The sequence below is a fragment of the Heloderma suspectum genome, chromosome 4 (genome assembly GCF_057233095.1).
Source record: "Heloderma suspectum isolate Gila_16-S chromosome 4, 16-S_ref, whole genome shotgun sequence".
In the NCBI taxonomy this organism is placed as follows: Eukaryota; Metazoa; Chordata; class Lepidosauria; order Squamata; family Helodermatidae; genus Heloderma; species Heloderma suspectum.
In genome coordinates, this window is record NC_139461.1 from 250,082,335 (window position 1) to 250,105,687 (window position 23,353).

At 45.5% G+C, this 23,353-nt stretch overlaps 1 protein-coding gene across 3 annotated transcripts in view; it reads left to right on the forward strand.

Annotated features, from left to right (window-relative positions):
• The window catches only part of CNTN2 (contactin 2), an 87,984-nt gene that overhangs the window by 48,842 nt on the left and 15,789 nt on the right, over positions 1–23,353 (forward strand). For all 3 annotated transcript variants that reach the window (XM_084853246.1, XM_084853245.1, XM_084853244.1), the window contains 14 exons: positions 2,937–3,036; positions 3,773–3,948; positions 4,619–4,755; positions 6,467–6,596; positions 8,517–8,667; positions 11,304–11,431; positions 12,377–12,552; positions 13,340–13,460; positions 15,687–15,845; positions 15,961–16,110; positions 16,738–16,808; positions 20,301–20,535; positions 20,795–20,910; positions 21,198–21,384. In XM_084853246.1, the coding sequence (XP_084709372.1) occupies positions 2,937–3,036; positions 3,773–3,948; positions 4,619–4,755; positions 6,467–6,596; positions 8,517–8,667; positions 11,304–11,431; positions 12,377–12,552; positions 13,340–13,460; positions 15,687–15,845; positions 15,961–16,110; positions 16,738–16,808; positions 20,301–20,535; positions 20,795–20,910; positions 21,198–21,384 (2,037 nt within the window). The remainder of the gene's footprint in view (positions 1–2,936; positions 3,037–3,772; positions 3,949–4,618; positions 4,756–6,466; positions 6,597–8,516; positions 8,668–11,303; positions 11,432–12,376; positions 12,553–13,339; positions 13,461–15,686; positions 15,846–15,960; positions 16,111–16,737; positions 16,809–20,300; positions 20,536–20,794; positions 20,911–21,197; positions 21,385–23,353) is intronic.

Below are 23,353 nucleotides of genomic sequence, written 5' to 3' on the forward strand. Positions count from 1 at the left end.
AAGAAAGAAAGAAAAAACCAGGAATTTTAACCAAAGCAAGCCAGAACCGAGGCAAATATTCTATCTAGCAGAGCCGCACCACCTTTCAGTCTCACCAGTGGTGCAGTGGAGCCAGAACTCACAGGATCGAAGTGCTGGGACTTCTTGATTTGTATTATTATCCCTTCTAGCAGACCGGGCTGGGGCTGGGGCTGAGAAAGAGTGGCTTGCCTAAAATCATCTGGGAGGAAGAGCCATAGCTCAGTGATAGAGCACATGCCTTGCATGTAAACAGTCCCAATTCAGTCCTTGGCATCTCCAGGTAAGGCTTAGAAACACCTCTACTGAAACCCTGGAAAACTGATGCCAATCAGTATAGACTTGGGGTAGGCAACTTTTTTGGGCTGTGGGCACATTCGGCAATTTGAGAAACTATCCTGGGCACCACCACAATACGGCTGCCATGGGAGGTTGGCAGAGGACAAGGAACCTGCCCAAAAGACTGGCTACAAGGCAGAGATGGCGTCTGAGCCTCAACACACTAAACCACTCATTTGAAGACACTGTTTTCAGCAGAAACAGAATCCTGTTTCACAGCAACTCCAGCTGCCACTAAGAAAATGTGTTAATTTTTAAAAATATGGGAGGGGTAGAACACCTTGGCAGGTGCCAAGAAAGATGTCTAGGAGCGCATTTGTACCCACAGGTATCACATTGCCTACCCCTGGTGTGAACAATACTGAGCTAAATGGAACCATGATCTGACTCGGGCTAAGGCAGCATCCTGTGTCCCTAACTAGCTCTAGGGCCAGCTCTACCATTAGGCAGAGTGAGGTGGCCGCTTCAGGAAGCAGATGCTGAGTGATGGGGAGATTGATGGTGAGGTGTTGGGTGATAGAGCTTTGTGTGCCGTGTCACTTCCAGGCACCTCCTTAGCAAGCCTGCTGTCCTCAGGTATGGGAGAGGATCATAGAATCATAGAATAGTAGGGTTGGAAGGGGTCTGCAAGGCCATCAAGTCCAACCCCCTGCTCAATGCAGGAATCCAGGTCAGAGCATCCCTGACAGATGGCTGTCCAGCCTCGTCTTGAACGCCTCCAGTGTGGGAGAGCCCACCACCTCCCTAGGTAATTGATGTCAGGGTGGAAACTGAGCTGATAGAACCCCAGAGCAGTTCTGATTCTGAGGAGGATCAGCAATCCGTGGGAGAGGAGCCAGCTTATCCCTCACAGGCACAGCAGCTGGCAGAGATTCCTCCTGCCAGCATTCCTGAGATAGATAGTGACCCTGGCAGTGAGAAAGTGCAGGAGGGGGGCTCGCTAGACGCTCAATGCAGACACAGGGAGCGACGAGCAATGGAGGGCGCGGAAAGGAGGCGTAGTGCCCGTTTGGCGCGCAAGCAGCGGCCGCGTCCCATGGACCCAAGGGAAGGATGGAGGATCTCTCCCTAGCCCATAAGTTCAGGGTCTTCAAGTGATTCTCCTTCAAACAGGGACCAACTGCCTACCCGGAGCATAGGCTACTCTGCTGTTCATTGCTTAGTCACTGGTGATTAGCATCTGAAAGAGTCATTGAGTTGTAAAAGGATTAAAGCCTTGAAAAGAATCCTTTTGTCTGTGTCTTGAGTTGGCTATTGGAGTGTACTGAAAGAGGCCGCTAGGGCACTCCTGACAGCTGGTTCCATTGTCGTATTGCTCTAACAGTCAGGAAGTTTTTCCTGAAGTTCAGCCGGAATCTGGCTTCCTGTAACTTGAGCCCATTATTCCGTGTCCTGCACTCTGGGATGATCAAGAAGAGATCCTGGCCTTCCTCTCTGTGACAACCTTTCAAGTACTTGAAGAGTGCTATCATATCTCCCCTCAGTCTTCTCAAGGCTAAACGTGCCCAGTTCTTTTAGTCTCTCTTCATAGGGCTTTGTTTCCAGTCCCCTGATCATCTTTGTTGCCCTCCTCTGAATCCCCTCCAGTTTGTCTGCATCCTTCTTAAAGTGTGGTGCCCAAAACTGGACACAGTACTCCAGATGAGGCCTAACCAGTGCTGAGTAGAGGGGAACTAGTACTTCCTGGGATTTGGAAGCTATGCTTCTATTAATGCAGCCCAAAAGAGCATTTGCCTTTTTTGCAGCCACATCACATTGTTGGCTCATATTCAGCTTGTAGGATGCTGTGCCATAGCAAGCATTGAAGTAAATTTCAACTGCCGCTCTGGTCAGCTTCTGAGCATGGAATTGAGGGGTGAGGGAGGAGCAAAATCAACTAAAAAACAACTATGTGCTGTGTAACTTCTTCACACAGCACATAGTTAAGCTGTGGAATTCTCTACCACAGGATGTAGTGATGGCCACCAATTTGGATGGCTTTAAAAGGGGGTTGGACAATTGCTGGAGGAAAAGGCTATCAATGGCTACTAGTCCTGATGGCTATGTGCTACCTCCAGTACCAGAGGCAGTGAGCCTATGTACACCAGTTGCTGGGGAACATGGGTGGGAGGGTGCTGTTACACTCATGTCCTGCTTGTGGGTTCCTGGTCGACAGCTGGCTGGCCACTGCATGAACAGAACACTGGACTAGATGGACCCTTGGCCTGATCCAGCATGGCTTTTCTTATGTTCAAGATGTCCTTTGTCTTGTCCTTAACCTCAGGCAGCAAAATGTCTTGGGCTGTCCTTGCCTGGTTCCTAGCAAAGGTGAGCCAAGATTTCCTGGTTCTTAGTTCATCACTGGCATTTCAAAGTGTGCCAGAGCAGTGTAGGATATAACCATGTGGCAGCAGTAATGTAAAAACTGGCCCTGCAGTAACTATTAGAAGTAAATGCTCCCCTGAGTATACTTCCTTGGGTTTCAAAAGTGTTTTTTTAAGAAGATGAATAATTTTGGTGGCCTGTGCTATGCAATGCCCTGCATGGTTAGCTTTAACACTCTCAAGCCCTGACCCCTTGCAATTTCCTCCTTTCCACAGATTCCAGACCATATGCTCCAAGCATTAAAGCCAAGTTTCCTTCTGATACTTATGCTCTGGCTGGGCAGCTGGTGGCTTTGGAGTGTTTTGCCTTTGGGAAGTGAGTAGTTGTGTCGGTTGCATTTAGCCTCTTGCTGGTGACAAAAGAGAAGTTGCAGGCTAGTGTAATCAAGCATTTGGTAAGGTATTTTCTTTTTCCAAGGATCAGGAATACAGAAGGGAAAGGAAGGGGTGAGCTACCATTTTAAAGAACAGAGAGCCTCTGCCTTGCAAAGAGTTTGGAAATCCTAGCCCACAGTGTCTGGATGGGACAGATAATGTTTGATGAAGCCTCATTCTCCTTCCATTGTAGAGTGGTTGATTTGAGCTAATGAACTGTTCTACGTTTGCCTGTTTTGTAAGCTGGGTTTTTAATCACCTGAATACAATTTTCTCTATCCGTTTGCCCTGGAATGGGTGATGTAATGAATGAAAGTGCTTCTGAGTATGTGCAGAGTCCACACAAAATGACAAGTAACTGCAAGCAGCCCTCAGAATTCCAGGTTGGGAGGAGGATAGAGATTTTTTTAGTCAGGATGTTATTTATAGGCAGGCTTGATTGCCAGCAGGTCTCTTGTTTGTGTAAATTGAACTCTGGGTTCAGAGAGATAAGGAAATGGTAGTTAATAAGACACAGAGGAAAGCGTAGACAGTTTAAAAAATGGAAGATGCTGCCCAGAATGAGGAAAGGAGAAGTGTAGCAGTGCAACTGCATTGCATTGCAGCTGCTGCTGCTGCTGTCACATTGCCCCTGAAGCTTGCAGGGCACTTTTACAGATGTCTCTTTTGTAATCTAGCCCTGTCCCTCGAATAAAATGGCGGAAGTTGGATGGTAGCCAATCCTCCAAGTGGATCACAACTGAGCCGCTCCTGCAGTTTAAAGAGGTTGGCTTTGAAGATGAGGGCACTTATGAGTGTGAAGCCGAGAATGTCCAAGGAAAAGATACCTATCGGGGCCGCATCATCATCCAAGGTAAAGCACCCCAGCAGGTTCTTTCACAAGGCACAGCTTGCCATTTTCTTTATTATACTTATATCCTTGGAATGCTCAGCACTGCTTAGATTGGGGCTCTCAGCAGTCCAGGCAGTCATTAGGTCTGTACCTGTTTAGCTACAACAGTACTGCGGTGTTCCGAGGCCGCTCACTTGACCATTGAATGATGCAGAGAGGGAGAGGAAGCCAGTCTCCATATAAGGAACCTCTCAGACTCTTATATAATGCATAGGTTAGGTGAAAGCCAAGGGATCCCTAAATAACAAATACAAAATAATAAGCAGGTTTTAGGGGTGAGACAAATCTGAGCAAATCACAAACTTACGAAATTTTAGTTCCGAGTCAAAAGGTCGGCAGTGCCACAGCCAGGAAGAGTTTTGTCCCATAACGTATATTTGTAATTGTATTCAATGGTTTTAAATCTTGTTTTGTGAACCCAGCCAGAGAGCTTCAGCTACTGGGTAGTATAGAAATGTAATCAGTAAATAACCCTTTTTGAAAGCATAGTTTTATCCAGGTTTTGGTAATGAAATGTATTGTGGTGAGGTTGCATATTGTGATAAATCACCACCGCGCATGAACATCATGGATCTTTCACTGCTTTCTGTGTGAAATGCAAGGATGCCATTCTTCTTTTGTTCCTTTGTAGCTCAGCCAGAATGGCTGAAGGTCATCACAGACAGAGAGGCTGACATTGGATCAGACCTCCACTGGAGTTGTGCTGCAGCTGGCAAGCCAAGGCCTACCATAAGATGGCTATGGAACGGACGACCATTAACTTCCCAGGTATCTCATCTGCCACTGACAAATGACAATTATAACTGTACCTTTGACCTTTGTCTTGACCTGCTAAAGACTATGGTAATCTAATCTAGCCATTCTTGTAGCTTTCTCCATTATCCCTTCCATCATGTACACATAAACAGATGCAACTTTTGTCAGTTAGACTGGGTATCTTAACAAAGTAATTACCCTACTTCCAATCAGTCATACCCCAGTTGTGATGATGGCACCAAATCCCAAGGTATAAATGCAGCCATCATCTCTCAGTCCTTTAAACCCAAAGCACTGGCTACATGGAAACAATTTCAGGCAGCAATTTCCTATGGAAAGAATTTGTCTGGCAGAAAACTAGAAGTCATGTTATTCAGGCAGTTAGCTATTGCATGATTTTGATTTTGATTTTTTTGATTTTTAGTAAATGGCAGCCTTAGGGGATGCCAGTCTGGATCAGAACTGCAGCATGGGGAGCAGGGGTGCCAGTGGGCGATTTCCTCCCAACTGCAGATAGCTGTAGGGGGAAGGGCAGCCTGCATTGGGACTGTGGCAGAGGCAAAGGATCAAATCCCCTCTTTCTCTGTGCACTGTGATCCCGGTCCATCTCCTGCACCCCCTAGGCACAGCTGCTATTTGTTTTTGGCTTTTTTAATAATCACACAATTAGCAATTGTGTGAATAACATTGTGTTCATTTCACAGCACAATCCTATACATGCCTATTCATGCCCACTGAGTTTAATGGAGCTTACTCCCAGTGGGAACAGGATTGCAGCCTCAATAGCTGTTCCCATGAAACAGAAGAATTAGTTCAAAATGCATTGAGAACTGAAGCCCTGGCTTTCCTTAAAAAAAAAAAAAAATGTTTGTACCCCTATATGAGCTTTGTTACCTCTTTTAAAGTGACTGAGATATTTTTACCATTAGTCTTAAAAAAAAAAATTGATATGTCAATGGTCCCATTTACATTTTGCATACCTTTAAATCAATTAGCATCTGCAAATTAGAAATAGGGTGTACTTCTAGGGTGAGAGCGCCTGGAGAAATTGTCTGTGACACACTGGGTGCAATATGGGCATGGTAGTTTGGGCCCCATAGAAATATTGGCTTCGTACATCCATGGAGTGACTCGGTTGAGAACATTGACTGTAACATATTCATTTTCCTCACACTGTTCTCTGGGGAAAATGTCCTGCTTTGGGCAAGCAGAATATTAAACAGTGGACAGTATCCAACTGGGATTGTGCTTTCAAATGGTGGTATGTTAGCCGAAACTAGGTTCCAAACTATGTGCAAGAGGAGAATCCAACTAAATTCCACTTGCACAAGTGTGATTGTGCAAGTGGTTGCTCAACCTGTTGTGCAAATGCTTGTGCAACCAAAAGATTCAGCAGACCTTTGCTAGCGCTATTTGAGTTTGCAAAATGACAGTGTTGGATGCTACCCAGTTACTTTTCAGAGTGGGCACATATCCTTAGAGATTACCTCTGCAGTACTTCAGTCATTGCACTGTTTCTGTGCACACACACACACACACACACACACACACGAACAGGCAAATAACATGGCAGATATACCCAGCATATGTTGAACAACACAGCTAGTGCACCATTGAGAGAGGTAGTATGATGATCTCTATTAAAACTCAGTTCTGAGTATCTGGCTCTTGAATTTTATGCTCCATGTTGTCATCTAACTACCTAATCCTCTTGTCTGTACAGAATCGCATTGAAGTGAACAGTGGGGATTTGAGGATTTTAAAGTTAACAATGGAGGACTCTGGGATGTATCAGTGTGTAGGAGAGAACAAACATGGCAACATTTATGCAAGTGCTGAATTATACGTGCAAGGTAAGTTCCGGCTTTCTAGGGATTATATGGGCAGGGCCAATGTGATTTAGATAGGGAATTATTTATCCAGCTCTGAAAATGCAAACCTCAAATGTTTTTAATTTGAAATGTCAAAAATCAGTTTTGGTTAAGGAGCAATAGAATGTTGTTGTTGTTGTTGTTGTTGTTGTTCAGTCGTTCAGTCGTGTCTGACTCTTCATGCCCCTATGGACCACAGCACGCCAGGCCTTCCTGTCCTCCGCTGTCTCCCGGAGCGTGCTCAAGTCCATATTCATTGCATCGGTGATGCTATCTAGCCATCTCATCCTCTGCCGTCCCCTTCTCCTTTTGCCTTTAATCTTTCCCAGCATCAGGGTCTTTTCCAGTGACTTTTCTCTTCGCATTAGGTGGCCTATTTCATTTGTCCCTTTGTTCTTCTCAAAGATCAAGGCATCATTGCAGCCAACAGTAAAAATGTGCCTGTCTCTGCAGTGACACCAGCAGGCTTTATAATATATGTAGTACTGATATAAGATGCAAGATGAATAGAGATGAATTATCTGCCAGGACTAGCCCTACCATTAGGCAGGCTGAGGCAACAGCCTCAGGCAGCAGTAGCCCCACCACCACCACCACTGGTCATTCCTCCTGAGCTCTCCAATTATTCCCAGTGGCAAATGACTTGATGCTTGCCCTGTACCCTCTGAGCTAGCCTGCTGCCCTCAGGTGTAGTGGAGGATGCTGTCCCATCACCTGTGTTGAAGATTCAGCTGCCAGTCTGTTTAGCTTCTGTATGTGGTGTGTGTGTGTGTGTGTGTGTGTGCGCGCGCGCGCGTATGTGCGCAAGATCTTATCATTCACCTCTGGCAGCAAAATATCTTGGGCCAGCCATAGTTATCTCGTCCAATTTGCCACACCATTTTCTCTTGTGTTGATCCTCAGAAATACAAATTTTCTTACTTGGGCCTGAGAAAGTCAATAATTTTGCCCCCCACTGCTTGCTTAGACAGGATGGGACAGAAATAAGCTGTGTAGAGAGCAAATGTCTAAACAGCTGCTGATTTGACATAAGTCACACAGCTGAATGAAATGTCAAATTCAGCAACTTTCCTAAATTTGAAGTTTTCATTTTGAATTCACTCTCAGAACCAGCAGACTTTATCTTCAAAATTCAAAGTTCCACATGTAGCTATTTTGTAGTACTCATAATACTTGGCTTTGATATTTTGATTCTTCAAAGTGTCCGTTTCAATTTAGTATTTCTTAGGCTTCAAATAAGGCAGGTGGCCATTAGGAGGAGGGCCTTTTCTGCTGTGGCACCCCAGCTGTGGAATGAGCTACCTAGTGAGGTTCGCCTGGCACCTACATTGTATTATTTCTGGTGCCAGGTGAAGACCTTTTTATTTTCCCAGGCATTGTATCATTTTAGCTCTTTAGACTTTTAGCTTTGCTGTTTTAAATCTGTATTTTAAATCCCTGTACCTCTGCTAGGTTTTATTCTGGTTGTATTGTTTACTGTGGTTTTAATATTTTATATATTTTGTATTGTTTTATTGTGTGCTCTTTGGTGTTAATTTTTGTGAACTGCCCAGAGAGCTTCAGCTATTGGGTGGTATAGAAATGAAATAAATAAATAAGTGTCCAACTTTCACCATGCAGAATTTTGGAGTGTAAAACATTATCGAATTTTCATTTAGTTCAGTTAATTAGAGGTCCATGAATTTGAATTTGTTTCCCTTTTACCGAACCATGGGCCACCTCACTGTTACAAAACCATTTTAGGTAACCAAGTAAGAATGGAAGGCTGTATTTAACCGAAGCAGTGATATATGTCATTCTTACTTTTGTGCCATTCTAGAACCCACTGGAAACTCACCTTTACCATTCCCATGGCTCAGCATATGTAAAAGCTCCTTAATTGTTTTTTTCCTCCCTCCTTAGCCTTTGCTCCAGATTTTCGGCTAAACCCTGTGAGGCGATTGATACCAGCAGCACGAGGTGGAGAAATTATCATCCATTGCCAGCCAAGAGCGGCACCAAAGGCCAGTATCCTCTGGACAAAAGGGACTGAAGTTCTGAGCAATACTTCCAGGTACCAAAAGCCATGCTTGTTTCTAGCTAGACGTTTCTAGCCTTGAGCATGCATTCCTTCTTTGTAGGCTTACCTTATTGTAGGGGTGGGCAATGCTTTGATCGTTGCCAGATGCTTTGGTTATTGGCCCTAGCCAGCATAGTCAATGGTGAGGGAACATGGGAGTTGTAGGCCAAAACTTCTGAGAGGGGAACACGTTGTCCACCTTCTGGCTTCTGGTTAGTCTAAATCAGAGGTGTGCAACCTTTTCAGCCCCAAGGGTCACATCCTATGTTGGCTTGCGGGGGGAGGCTGCACATGCACAGATATTCTTCCTTTGCTGCTCCCCCCCCCGCACACACATAAACAGACATCTCAGTGTGCAAGGATGGGGAGGTTGAAACCTCTCCTCCCTACCCACTGAGATCTAGGGATCATGCGGGCAGGTTGGAGGTGAAAGCTTTTTCCACCCCTCAGCGATCACTGTCAAGATGGTTGTTTCTCTGGTGCTACTACCAGCAGGAAAAAAGCAATCTCAGGAGGCAGGGGACAGCTGGGGGCGGAGTGTGTGTGTCTTGCCAGCTTTAGGGGCCACACAGGGACTAGCCGAGGGCACATGCAGCCCTAAGGCCACAGGTTGTGCCTTGGTTGCCTAAATGATGGCGTGGGACCGAGTTGAGTTTATGTTCCTCCTGATCCATGCATGCTTACTTAGACGTGTGTCCCACTGTGGTCAATGGCGCTTGCTCCCATGTAAGCATGCTTAGGATTGATTCTTCAGAAGCAGTTGCTTCTTGTATGGTTTTCTGTTGGTTGCTTTGGCTCCTTTAGAAGGTGCATTGATCTAAATGGCAGCATAACAAAGAATCTTGATCTGTAGGTGTCAATGGAAGCTGTTGGCTCCGATGTCAGTGGGGTGTTGAATCCGCTCCGGATTTCAGTCAGAACTCTAACGGAACTATCCAAGGTATGGAAGCACCTTGGATTGCTTCTTTAGAGTTCTGACTGGTTCTGACTGAAACCTGTAGAGGATTCACCACCCCACTGACATCAGAGCCACCAGCCTCAACTGGTAGGTGTTCTGCTGGAATTTGAGAGTTCAGCATTCATTTCTTGAACTGGAAGTACAGCCTACATTGTCTATAAAAGCCAGCAAGGAAGAAGCAGAATTGGAACTGTGAAGAAGTATCCTCCTCTGTGAGCTGCCCAAAGAGATCTGGTTATTGGGCAGTATAGAAGTGTAATAAATAAACACACATGCCACACAAGATGGTTATTTCAAGATAATTCACTAACAATCACAAGCCATGCCAGAACTTAAATAGGATAACAAAAACATTTCATAATAACACATATACATTAAAATTAAAACAATCCACTAAAGTCATACTAAGGCCTAGCAACAGAAATAGCAGCAAAAATACATCTTGTCCAGAACTAAATGTTGCTTCCAGCAACAACCCCTAAACAAGAACCCACCATGATGGTCTCTAGGCACACCGAGCAACAGGAGCAGCCTTTTAACGGAGGTCAGTCAGGGCCCTGCCCTCTCAGGCCAGGTGGGGAGGAGCCGAACAGGTGGCCAGGGACTGGATCTTGCAGGACTAGATGGTTTAGTTGTCACTGTTTAGTCACCCCCTCTTTCTCTCTCTCTCTCTCTCTCTCTCTCTCTGTCTCTGAACCCCACAAACTAAGCAGGATGGTGCTGCTACTGCTGTGGCCTACCTTATGTTGAGGTGCAACCCCCTTCTGCACTGGTCTTCACTGCAAGGCCTGACAGCCACTGGCAGCTCTGAATCACCTCAAGTGGGCCCTCCTCCTCCTCCTCTGTCTCTCTCTCTCTCCCCCCCCCACCCCCCGCAGAAGCTGCTCACTCTCAGCAGGTGCTCTTTAGCTCTCTGCCTTGTTGTTTACTTTAGTGGTGGGCCAGCTACTGTAGAGGAAGTTTCAGGGGTGGGGGGGTCAGGAGACCTGCCACTTCTCAGCTGTAAGGTGGTAGTGGGGGGAGGGAGAGGCACACAGGGGCAATCAGCCAATTAGCCATGTTGGGGGTGAAGCCCAAGAGTCAAAGAGCAGCGTCATTGGCTATCTGCAGTGGTGGTCTGGAAGTGGAAGGCAAAATGAATATCCAGGCAAGAGGGAGGGAGCATTGTGGACCTTCACTGGGAGATTTTGCAGCACTGAATAGAGCAGAGCACTCCCTCAGTAACAAGAAACAGATCCATCCCAATGCAAAGGCCAAGTGAGCCTGTCGAAATTTGCCTGCCTGGTGATTTGATGACAGACTGACTGAGGACCATGTGGACAGGGATGGGGAGAGGGCTCCGAAAAAGCCTCCAGCTGGGTCTGGTGCACAATATCCCAGCTTGACCAGTGCCTCCACAGCCTGGGGAAGCTCCCAAGTGGCCTCAGTGTTGATGCCTAGAGCCAAAGTGGCTCCTGCTGGAAAAATCATGAAGATCACTGCACTCGTGGGTCCCAGCCTTTCAGCTGAAGATCAGTATTGTATGAAATACTGTTTTTGACACATTTTATCCGAGACATTTGGCAGAAATTGTCAGTGTCTTCATGCTCCATGCCCAGTAGCTTTACCCAGTGGTCTGTGCTTGCCAGTATTATATATAACTCTCGTCTGGTGGGCTCTCTTTCCACTGCAGCACAACTATTACTCCAGATGGTACCTTGATTATTCGGAATATTACCAAGTCAGATGAGGGGAAATACACTTGCTTTGCTGAGAATTTCATGGGCAAAGCAAACAGCACAGGAATCCTGTCAGTTCGAGGTAAGCAATGCTTTCCTTCTGCTGGGGCCAAATGTAATCATGCAAAGGTTAATGCTACATTTTGTAAACATTTCTACCCTGAAGATATGAGAGCAAGAGGAGAGCATGTCATTAGTTCACTGAAGTAATTAAAAGGAAAAACATCCTTTCTCTTCAACCTATAACCAACCTGTAAAATAGGAGTGAGTGGGCAGAAGGTAGAATCACTGGATGATTTGCAGTAGATGATCAAGGGTTTCTGACTCTGGATTATTTAACAATAGCAACAAAGGGGTTTTTCCCCTCCTCCTTCTAAATTGGAGTCTTAGAATCTCTGATCTGTAGTAACTCAGAAGTAAATTTGTACTGAAATATGGAGGTCACCCCAGCATCTAGCTCATCCTTCCCCAACCTGGTGCCCTCCAGATGCTTTGGACTCCCAGCATTCCTGACCATTAACCATGCTGGCTAGCGTTGGTGGGAGCTGACATCAAAAACATATGGAGGACACCAGTTTGGGGAAGTCTGGAATAGCCCAAAGGGTGCACTAGTTAGCTGGCTCTGCCCCCTGAGCCTCCATTTTGTACCTGGCTCCACCCATCTCCCAGACACTATTTTGTACCTGGCTCCAGTTGATGGATCTTGGGGTTCTACTAAGAAGCCTGAAATCTGGCCACACCTGCTGTAAAAGGTAACCAGGAACAATTGGCTGAAGCTGAAAATGTTGTAATTCTTCTGATAGATTATTTGGAGATGGAGAAACTGTAACAAAGGTGTTTTGGGCTGTCCTAGTCTCATACACACACACACACACACACACACACGCAAATCTACGATGTCCAGGTTGTAATTTATCTTTACCTTTCTCTAGAAGGGCAAAGATACCTTTATTGTGTTATGTTAATGGCACTGATGCACATGAGCAACCACCTATAACGAATAGTTCTCTCACCTGCTTTTCTGCAGATGCCACTAAAATCACTCTTGCGCCGTCCAGTGCTGACATTAATGTGGGTGAGAACATAACACTCCAGTGTCATGCCTCTCATGACCCAACAATGGATCTCACCTTTACCTGGTGCCTGGATGACTTTCTTCTTGACTTTAGCAAGGCTGAAGGTCACTACAAACGAGCTAGTACAGTGAGTACCGCAAATTCCATGCTCCTCTATAATCTCCAGAAAGATTCAAATCTCCAGAATCTCATGCTCCTCTATAATCTCCAGAAAGAACAAATTCCATGCTCCTCTATAATCTCCAGAAAGCCAGTCACGATATGTGGAGAACCAAAGGCTCTTCCACCTCTAGCTGTTGTTGTTCTGTGCTGTATATCATCATTTGTCTACTTCCGAATTCATGTCGACACATCCCAGATTTCCACTGCCTGCCTCTCCTTCTAAACTTGTGTGTTGTGATGTAGGAGTGAGAGAATCAGCAAGGCTCAAACTCGCTGCAGTTCTCTGATTTCCACCTTGAAGCTCAGTTTGCCTCGTTCCTGTTCCTTTTCTTTTTTCTTTCTTTTTCATAGAATCATAGAATCCTCGAATAGTAGGGTTGGAAGGGGCCTATAAGACCGTTGAGTCCAACCCCCTGCTCAATGCAGGAGAAAAGGGTGCATTTGGCTGTGCTTTTTTTTTTTAAGTACACACCCAAATGGATACCTTTCCCCCTTTTGCTAAAGTGTGAAAATGTGTATTTCCCCCCCCAAAATGCATATTTTTAAAGTGTATTTTTCCAGTGAACACCTTATTCGAAAGCGATCACATGTTTGGGAATATGTAAGGTTTGGCCGAGAAATGCACTCAGGGTTGTGTATGGGGCAAATTCTGATGCTTAACAAACTGAAACAAAATTCTCATACATCCCTATTGTGATGTTTTCAGCTTGGTTCTGACATTGTTCCTATCGGTTCTTCTCTCCCATTCATAGAAAGAGAATGTTGGAGACCTTTTGGTTTTGAATGCTCAGCTGAAACATGCCGGCCGATATACTTGCACAGCCCAGACAGTGGTGGATGGTGCTTCTGAATCAGCCAGTCTAGTTGTAAGAGGTAATTTTTTTGTTTCTTTGGTCCTGGGAGTGACCAGTCCAAACATGTTGTCCTGTGTACCTGCTCCCACTGCCTGAAGGAGGACAGCCAACTTCAATCTCTTCAAGGCCACTCTCTTCTCCACACAGCAGTTCAGGAAGTGAACCCTTCAGAAGCCAGAGGCCCAGGTGACCTCAGTGGTCTGGAGCGCCCATTACCAACCTCAGTTGGTATGGCAACTGTGCCCATTCTTGGATAGGGATAGCCTAGCCACAGTGATCCATACACTGGTAACCTCATGATTAGACTACTGCAGTGCGCTCTATGTATCTAACCCTCTTTTAAAGGGGGAGAGCCAGTGTGGTGTAGTGGTGAGAGTGTTAGACTGCAAGCCGGGAGATCCTGGGTCTAGTCGCCACTCGGCCATGGAACCTCACTGGGTGACTTTGGGCCAGTCACAGACTCTCAGCCCAACCCACCTCACAGGCTGGTTGTTGTGAGGATAAAAGGGAGAAGAGGAGGACCATGTAAGCCGCATTGGGTTCCTTGCAAGAGGAAAAAGGCGGGATATAAATGCAATAAATAAAGGCATCCAAATTGGTGGCCATCACTACATCTTGTGGGAGTGAATTCCATAGATTAACTATGCGCTGTGTGGAGAAGCACTTCCTTTTATCTGTCCTGAATCTCCTGCTAATCAGCTTCATGGGATGACCCTGGGTTCCAGTATTATAAGAGAAGGAGAAAAATGTCTCCCTGTCCACTTTCTCCACACCATGCATAATTTTGTACAGCTCTATTGTGTCTCCCCATGCCTTTTTTCTAAGCTAAGTAGTCCCAGATATTGCAACCTTTCTCATAAGGGAGTTGCTCCAGCCCTTTTAGTTGCCCTTTTCTGAACTTGAGCTAGATCATGAATGATCTAGACCAGGGTGGGGGACCTGTGGCCCTGGAACAAAAACACCATATGTCACAGGGGGTAAAATTTTACTTAGTTGTTCCTATGAGCTGAAAACTCCTGGCTGAGATGGAATGTATCCTTTAAGAAGATTTTGTTTTAATTTTAAAACTCCAAATAAGAGAAAGACAGCAACACAGAATCTCAAACTGTGCCCTAAATGTCTCGTAATTAACAAATGCTGAACAAGTATTTACAAATAGGGCTAATTTGCATGGAGGAAACCCACCCAAGACTTAAGATCAGTGAATGAGGCTCTACTGAAAATGCCATCTTATATGAATGAGGTTGGCCTCCATGAGGTCTAGGGCCTTTTCTGTTGTAGTCCCAGAACTTTGGAAAGCTCTCCTGCAGAAAACCCATTTGGTTCCCTCTCTGTCATCCTTCCAGAAAAAGCTTAAGACCTACTTTCTCTGTTGTGCTTTCAGAAGTTTATTCTGTTCACACACATTGCTGTGCTGTTTGGGCATTATCCAGCACTGCTGGTCGGCTTACAGTACTGATGCCCTGCTAGCGTAAATGACCTCTGGTGGGTACACTAACAGCATGAGCTGGTGTGATGAGTTTTCTGGGTTAACTCGTTCTGTCAGCTTACACTATTGGCTTACCACTAGAGGTCACTTATGCTCATGGTACATCAGTAGCATAAGTGGATCAGCAGTGTTGGATACTGCCCTTGATTTTTAAATGTTGTGTGTTATTTACTTTTAAGTGGTAGTATAAACATAATGGGTTGGATCCTGAGTAGCACTTAGTGGAGTTCCACTTGTGGTGGAGGAAGGGGGTGGGCAGGTGACCTTCGTGATTCCTTCATCCCCCTGCAGCCCCCTGGCCTCCTGAAAAGCTTCTCTAGGGGGCCAGGGGACCCTCCAGAGCAGCATGAGAGGTGGCACAGAGGGAAGGGGGAATTGGTGAAGAGTGCCTTGAAGTCCTATGCACATGAGCCCCACTGAACATAATGGAATTTACTTCCAAGAAAACATGCATAGGGCTGCACTGTAAATGTCTCTGGTTAATATGCAGACATACAGCCAGCGATAGCCTTCTTCATCCTACAATACAGACTCCTTTTTTCTAGTTCAGTGGGATGGATAGTCTGTAACTGCCCACTAGTCTGGCACTCTAGATAAAATCATGGAATGGATTCATCATAAATACTAAAGAAAGGACAAACAAGTAGAAACAGAGATTCTCAGAATTTGGATATAGCTGTCAGAATTCATATTGTTGAGCCAAATTCCTTAGATGTCATTATTTTTGTTGATTTTGATGTTCTGTCTTTTTGGTAGGTCCACCAGGGCCTCCTGGGGGGTTGGTGGTGCAGGACATCAAAGACACCACTGTGCAGCTGAGCTGGAGTCGAGGCTTCGATAATCACAGTCCTATCGCCAAGTATGTCATCCAGGCCCGCAGTCTGGTCTTCCCCAAATGGAAGCAAGTACGCACCAGTAAGTGTCTTGAGGGCAGTGGCCCATACTGAGCATGCTTCGATGTGAGGTGCCACTTCTCTCCCTTTAGCGCTGTTTGCTCTATTTGTTCTATTCTTGTGCTTTTGGGTTATAGATCCTGCAAATATTGAAGGCAACTCAGAGACGGCCCAAGTGGCCAACCTCATACCATGGATGGATTATGAATTTCGGGTCCTGGCCAGCAACATCCTTGGAGTCGGAGACCCCAGTGTGCCATCTGCAAAGATCCGCACCAAAGAAGCTGGTGAGTACATACATTTTTCCTAGGGAAAAAATGACATCTAGGATCAGCTGCATGGCGTTGTGAGAAGGTAGTATCTAACGTTAGTCCCATGTAGAGTAGACCTATTGAAATGAATGATACTTAGCCACGACTAAGTTAAGTCCCATTCATTTCAATGGATCTACTCTACTTGGCACTAACACTGGATACTACCCATAATCCTCATAATGAGGTAATAGCCCACAGAAATTCTGCCCTTGTTCCAGTGGATATCACAGTCAACTGCTGTTTAGTTCTATGAGCCTATAACTTGTGTGGCCTTCACATTTCCATGAGGACTAGAAAATCTCCATTAATTTTTTTTAAGGATTAGTTATCTTGATATTTTTTGGTTCGTGTTTTCTTGGGCTTTCTTAGATATACCAAAGAGTTCTCCTTTAAATATTTAAAATGGATAAATCATATTTCACAGTCAAAAGATCAAAAAACTGTGTGAATCTCTTCTTTAATGAGCTGTTATTTAGTCTTCCTCATGGTATAGCTGCTGACATCGCCACTTTCTGAAATGGTGCTCCTTTTTCAGCGTCGTTCGGCTTTTGCTTTCTGACTTAACATGCATTCTGTCTTTCTTATTGGGGAATGCAACAGCCCCTACTGTTGCACCATCTGGGCTCAGTGGAGGAGGAGGAGCGCCTGGAGAACTCATCATCAACTGGACGGTAAGCTGGCCATAGGCCACACAAATGCGTTGTGTTTTCATTCCTGATGAATATCAGTTTCTGGGTAATAGGAGGCTGGTTGTGTTTCTTCTAGAAATAGGCAACTAAGCAAAATAATCATTCTAAACACATGAATGATGTCCCTTCTTCTTCTTTTAATCAGGGTTGAGTCTTAAGTGGCATTAAAGATAGTCAAGTAGTTAAACATGTTACCTTGAGATTACGATATCTGCATTTCCTTGTGTTACTGTGGGCAAACCACTTTGTACCCCTGATTTCTCTCTGCAAACACTATATAGACTAGATTTATGGGAATAAACCACATTCAGTCTAATCTTTGGCAATATGTTAGTAGCCACCATAGGCCCCTGACAAAAATTCACCTGCCTATAAAATAATATTGAAATTGTGTGTGTGTGCATGCACGGGGATATACAGTCAGGGCCAGAAATATTGGAACAAAGATAACTGTTTTGGCAGTTGGCCTGTGTACACCACCACATTGAAGGTGAAAGGAAGCACACCCAGATGGGAGCGAAGTCAGGACTTTCAGCTGTAATTCAAGGGGTTTGACAAAAGTGGGGCACTAACCATTCAGGGAGTACAGCCAACCCCCATCGTTGGTGGCTCATACGTAATGGAACAAACCAACATCATTTCAAACTCAAGGATCACCTTTAATACCTGGATGAAAATCCTTTGCAGTCAATGACTGCCTGAAGTCTGGAACCCATGGACATGACCAAATGCTGAGTTTCCTCCCTCGAGATGCTTTGCCAGGCCTTTACTGCAGCTGCCTTCAGCTGCTGCTCGTCTGTGGGTCTTTCTGCCTTCAGTGTTGTCTTCAGTAAGTGAAAAGCATGCTCTGTTGGGTTGCGATCAGGTGACTGACTTGGCCATTGAAGAACATCCCACTTCTTTGCCTTCAGAAACTCTTGGGCAGCTTTTGCTGTATGTTTTGGGCCATTATCCATCTGCAATATGAAGCAGTGTCCTATCAGTTTGGCAGCATTCGGCTGAATCTGAGCAGAAAGTATAGCCCTATACACTTCAGAATTCATGCTGCTGCTTTTATCAGCAGTCAGGTCATCAATACACACCAGTGACCCGGTTCCATTGGCAGCCATACATGCCCATGCCATAACACTGCCTCCACCATGTTTGACAGATGATGTGGTATACTTTGGATCATGAACTGTTCCTTTCCTTCTCCATACTTTTCTTTTCCCATCATTCTGGTACAAGATAATCTTGGTTTCATCAGTCCAAAGAATCTTATTCCAGAACTGGGCAGGCCTTTTTAGGTGTTTGCTGGCAAAGGCTGATCTGGTCTTTCTGTTCTAGAGCGTTACCCGTGGTTTGCACCTTGTTGTGAAGCCTCTGTATTTACATTCATAAAGCCGTCTCTTGACTGTAGATGTAGACAATGACATGCCTACCTCCACAAGAGCATTCTTGACCTGGCTAGATGTTGTGAAAGGGTTCCTCTTCACCATGAGCAGAATTCTGCGGCCATCCACTTCAGTGGTCTTCCGTGGTCTTCCAGGCCTTTTGCTGTTGCTGAGCTTGCCAGTTAATCCCTTCTTTTCCAGATTGTTCCCAACTGTTGTATTGGCCACTCCCACTGTCTTTGCTATCTCCCTGGTGGGTTTATTTTGTTTCCTCAGCCTAATGATGGCCTCCTTCACTTGCATGGACACCTCTTGGACCTCATGTTGGGGGTTCCAGTGAACAGCTACCAAATGCAAATGTAACACTCAGAACCACCTCCAGGCCTTTTACCTGCTTGCTTGGTCATGGGGTGCCCAGGAAACAGGCCACACCTGGCCATGCAGCTGCTTGTCAGCCATTTGTTCCATTACTTCTGAGCCACCAACAATGGGGGGGGTGTGTATGCCACTGGCTGTCCTTCCTGAATGGTTAGTGCCCCACTTTTGTCAAACTCCGTTGAATTACAGCTGAAAGTCCTGACTTTGCTCCCATCTGGGTGTGCTTCCTTTCAACTTCAATGTGGTGGTGTACAGAGGCCAACTGCCAAAACAGCTATCCTTGTTCCAATATTTCTGGCCCTGACTGTAAATATATAGATATGGAACGTTTCCCCTTATACTAACCTCCGACGCTACTACGATCTTCAGGGTAGGCCCTGTTTATGCTGCAGCCTCCAGATTTCCTTTTGGCAGTGACATTGAGACAGGCCTATTCTGCAGTGGCCCCTGCCCTGTGGAATGATCTCCCTTCTGTGGTGTGTCGAGCCTCAACACCGGCATGCTTTAGGCATTTATTGAAAATGTACCTGTTTGCTTTGGCTTTCCCCAGCCATGAGCTATCTTTGTACTAGCCTCATGTTATTTTGTGTGTGGGTATGTATGTGTGTGTCATTTTTGTTTTGTTTGCTTTTTATTCTTTTGTAAACCCCTTTGGGTTTTCTTTCAAATGAGAAGTGGTATATAAATATTGCTAATAAATAAATGCACATATGGATTACGGTATTCTGATGAAGGTCTAGAGTGCACACTGCAATTACCACGGGAGCCTCCATATGGCAAGTGATCCATATGGCAAGTGATGGCAAGCAGCCTTCATACGGTAAGTCATCTCTGCCTATCCCATCCCATTTTGAAGCAGAGTTTGGCCATTATGTTTTGAGCCGCTCTTCATCCTCTCCTCTGGCTGCCAGGAACGTGGTGCCATGTGTGGAGTCTCAAAACATGGTGGCTGAGTGCCGTGCAACAAGTTCTTTTAACCGTTACCTGCCAAGTAAGATTGGCTTGCCATGGACATCCTGTTTGCAGCAGTGTCTCTGTGTTGACTATAATGTACATGCCAGCTCTACATGGTGGATTATTTTTTTAATAAGCAAGTTCAGTGAAGGTAGTTGTTACATATCTGGCATTGGATCTAGCATCTGCCTTCCTCAGGTCCCTCCACCTGATTTTGGGGGATCCCCACTCCCCTCACCCCATACAGCTCACCCCATTCAGCAGGCTCTCCTGTCTGTGAAGCATTTTCTGGATGGTAGAGGTGCTGTCATAGGAAGGAGGGCAGGGAAGCCCACATCTGCCAGCCTGCTTGATCCAGCTTAAATCTGGATCATGTGTGTGTGTATACATACACACACAAGAGAGAGAGATATCAATGTAGATGTATAGCAATAATGGAATAATCTCTGATCATTCCTTAAGACCTAATATTAGCAGAATAAAGGAGAATCAGAGGTTAGTCCATGTGAATATTACCTGTCTATTTTGTGAAGTCCACTGAGTCTGGATTGATTGATTGATTGATTGATTGATTTCATTTCTATACCGCCCAATAGCCGAAGCTCTCTGGGCGGTTCACAAAAACTGGATTTACCTCCGGTTGCCCTCTTGCAGCTTTCGCTGAATATGTTAATCTGTAGCATGTGACATGAATATCAAATCTTAACCCAGACCAATGTGGTGGGATCTTTCTCTTTCCTTTTCTTTCTGGTCTTGACCTCTCTGTCAGCCAATGAAACGGGAGTACCAAAATGGAGATGGCTTTGGATATCTGCTTGCTTTCCGAAAAGAAGGCACCCAGACCTGGAAGACCGCACTCGTGCAACATGCAGAATCGCTACATTACGTTTATCGCAACGAGACCATTGCGCCCTATACACGATTTGAAGTGAAGATCAAGGCCTTCAACAGGAAAGGGGAGGGACCAGAGAGCCTGGTGTCCATTGTGCATTCTGCTGAAGAAGGTAGGCTGGGATTGGATCATCAGGATGAATGATGTTTTATACAGCATTGCTTAGGCTCAGTTCAGTTTCCTTCTCCTAAGAGCACCTAATGAAGCTAATCAATCACATTCTGAGGTGATGTCTCCTGCCTTGTCCTTTGATGGCAGACCAAGTGTCTGGCTTCTGATCTTTGCCTCATAGATATTTCCAGGCTGGATTGGATTTGCCTGTAATGACAGGGCTTCTCCCGTAAAATGTTGTTGCCATTTTATTTTGACAGAACCAAGAGTGGCTCCCTCTAACGTTACAGTCAAGGGAGTTATGGCCACAGAAATGGATGTTTCTTGGGATCCCGTGGAACACCGTGACTTGAATGGAGTCCTCTTGGGCTATGAGGTAAGAGATGGGAAGGACTGGAAGTTGAGCATGGCTCCGGTTCGGAGGCAGCCCACAGAAGGACTGGACTGGCATGGTTGGAACCACAGCAACTGCTTGTGAAGCCACTTCAGAGAAACAGATTCCCTTCCTCAACTCAAGATGATAACTACCCTCATAACATAACAGAATCCTCTCTTGTGGAGCAACCAACGTGAGCTGTTCATTGGAAACAGTCTAATGCTGACGAATGAAAATACGTTTCAGTACCTGAGGAACCCATATCCCTTATATATTCCTGTCTTCAGATCCGGTACTGGAAACATGGGGACAAAGAAGAGGCTGCTGACAGAGTGAGGACAGCCGGCCTGGTCAACTCAGCACACGTGACAGAACTCCACCCCAGCACAAAGTACCACATGGCAGTCAGAGCTTACAACGGAGCAGGGACAGGGCCAGCCAGTGCCCCCACCAGTTTCATGACGACAAAGCTGCGTAAGTGAGCATTAGATCAAATTGCAGTCCGTTCTGTCTGTCCTTCAGTTTCATGTGCTCTGTATGTGTGTTATTTTCTTTCCCTATTCCTATTTTTTTTCTTTTGTTTTTCATATTTTGTGAAGTCTGTGTCTATGGTTTTATTGATTTTAACTTGCAAGCCACTTTAGGTTTGTTGTTGGATAAGAAAATGCAGGGTATAAATTATATAGCATTGTGTTTTGTTTTTTACTTCTTTTTAATTGCCCCCAGTCAGAGAGCCAGTTCCCTGACACCGTTTTCAGGACGTTTTGCTGCTGCAGTAGTTGTTGTTAGCATCTTTATCCTGCTTTTCAGACAGTTATTGTCTCCCAAAGCAGTTCACATCAATCAGAAAGAGAGAAAGGTCCTGTCATCAGGCTTACAAACGGAAAAGACAAGACACTCAAGGGGTGGGACGTGGAGTGAAAAGGAGCAGTGGAGGCTGGTGGCTCTGATTTCAGTGGGGATGTGAATCCATTCTGGGTTTTAGTCAGAACCAGCCAGAACTCTAAAGGAGCTGTCCAGTTATCCCCAAAATAGGTTCAGCACCTTGGATAGCTCCTTTAAAGTTCTGACTGAAACCCAGAATGGCTGCATAGCCCCACCCACATCGGAACCACCGGCCTGCCTCTGCTGAGAAGGAGGGAGATCAGTTTTCCAAGGCCAGAACAAGGTGGAGAGCTGCAAGCGGGTATTTAAATTCACTTTGGGCCAGGGCGATCTTCCCTTGCTGGTGTTCCTGCTTGAATAGCAGTTGGTGGCTCTTGTCCCTTTGGCCGATGAATGGGGCCAGAGCATTCTGTCGAGGTTTGAGTCGTAGATGGGAATTGAAGAATTCTCATCACACAGGCCAGTCCACACTTGCAAAAGCCGTATTTCTTCGGTGAGGAAAAGAGATAGCTGCAGCGTATCTATCTTCATGCATGCAGGTATGAAGATGAACACCTTCACATGATGCTTTGCACTTTGTACACTCGACATTCGTCACAGGCTGCTCCTTCCATTCTTGTGACCTTTAGACAATGCAGTGCAACTTTATGAAAATCAACAATACGGTGCTTTCCAATTGTGTAGGAAATGGCCTAACCACAAGCTCTATAGGAAACTGCAGAAACCCACAAACTACTCCTTGTTATTGTCTACCTTCTCTCCAAGCAAACACCTTTCAATACTTATTCTGCTTTGCATTCTTGCCCTAATCTTATTATGGCTGGTAACGTAAAACGGAGTCTCTTTGACCAAAGCTGGATGTCCATTACAGCCATGACAGTTCCTTTTCCTTGACTTCTGCAGACCCAGGAAAACTCTCAGTTGGAGCCGAGTCTTCTTTCTGGCGGGGAAGGGGAGGTGAGCTCCCTACACCTTCTTCTTCTCTGGCCAGTGGGTGGGCCAGGGTGGTCTCCCCCTTGGCTTGATGTTCTTCCAGGAAAGCAGGCGGTGCAGCCTCCCAGGAGCCCTAGGCCTCCTGGCTGGTGGCAGAAGCCAGCGTGCGCGTCCCTTTGGCTCTCCTGTCCCAGGGCAATTGCCAGCTCAAAAAGATGCATGCACCACCCTTCGCAACTGGTGGAGCTTGTGTGTATTTTGTATTCGGACTTGACAAAGGTAACAGGAGAATTATCTGTGAGGGATCATGTGTAGTTGAGAGATATTATTAAAAGGAATAACTGTGAGATTCAGTTGTAGAATGTGTGAACACGAATGTCCCAGTGCAATGAACTACAGCTGTTCTAACAGACAAAATAGAAAATGGCTATAACACAGCTGCTATAAAAATCCCAGTGTGTTTCAAATAGGTACTTTTTCTCCCCAAGGGTGGCATTATAATAAACCTTTAAAGCTGAACAATAAGGCTTAAGAGATGCAAGATGGAAAAATCGTCATCATTTTGCGCAGACCATGTTACGCTCCACAGCAGAGCCACAAGCTTTCCTCCAAAGTTGAACTGATC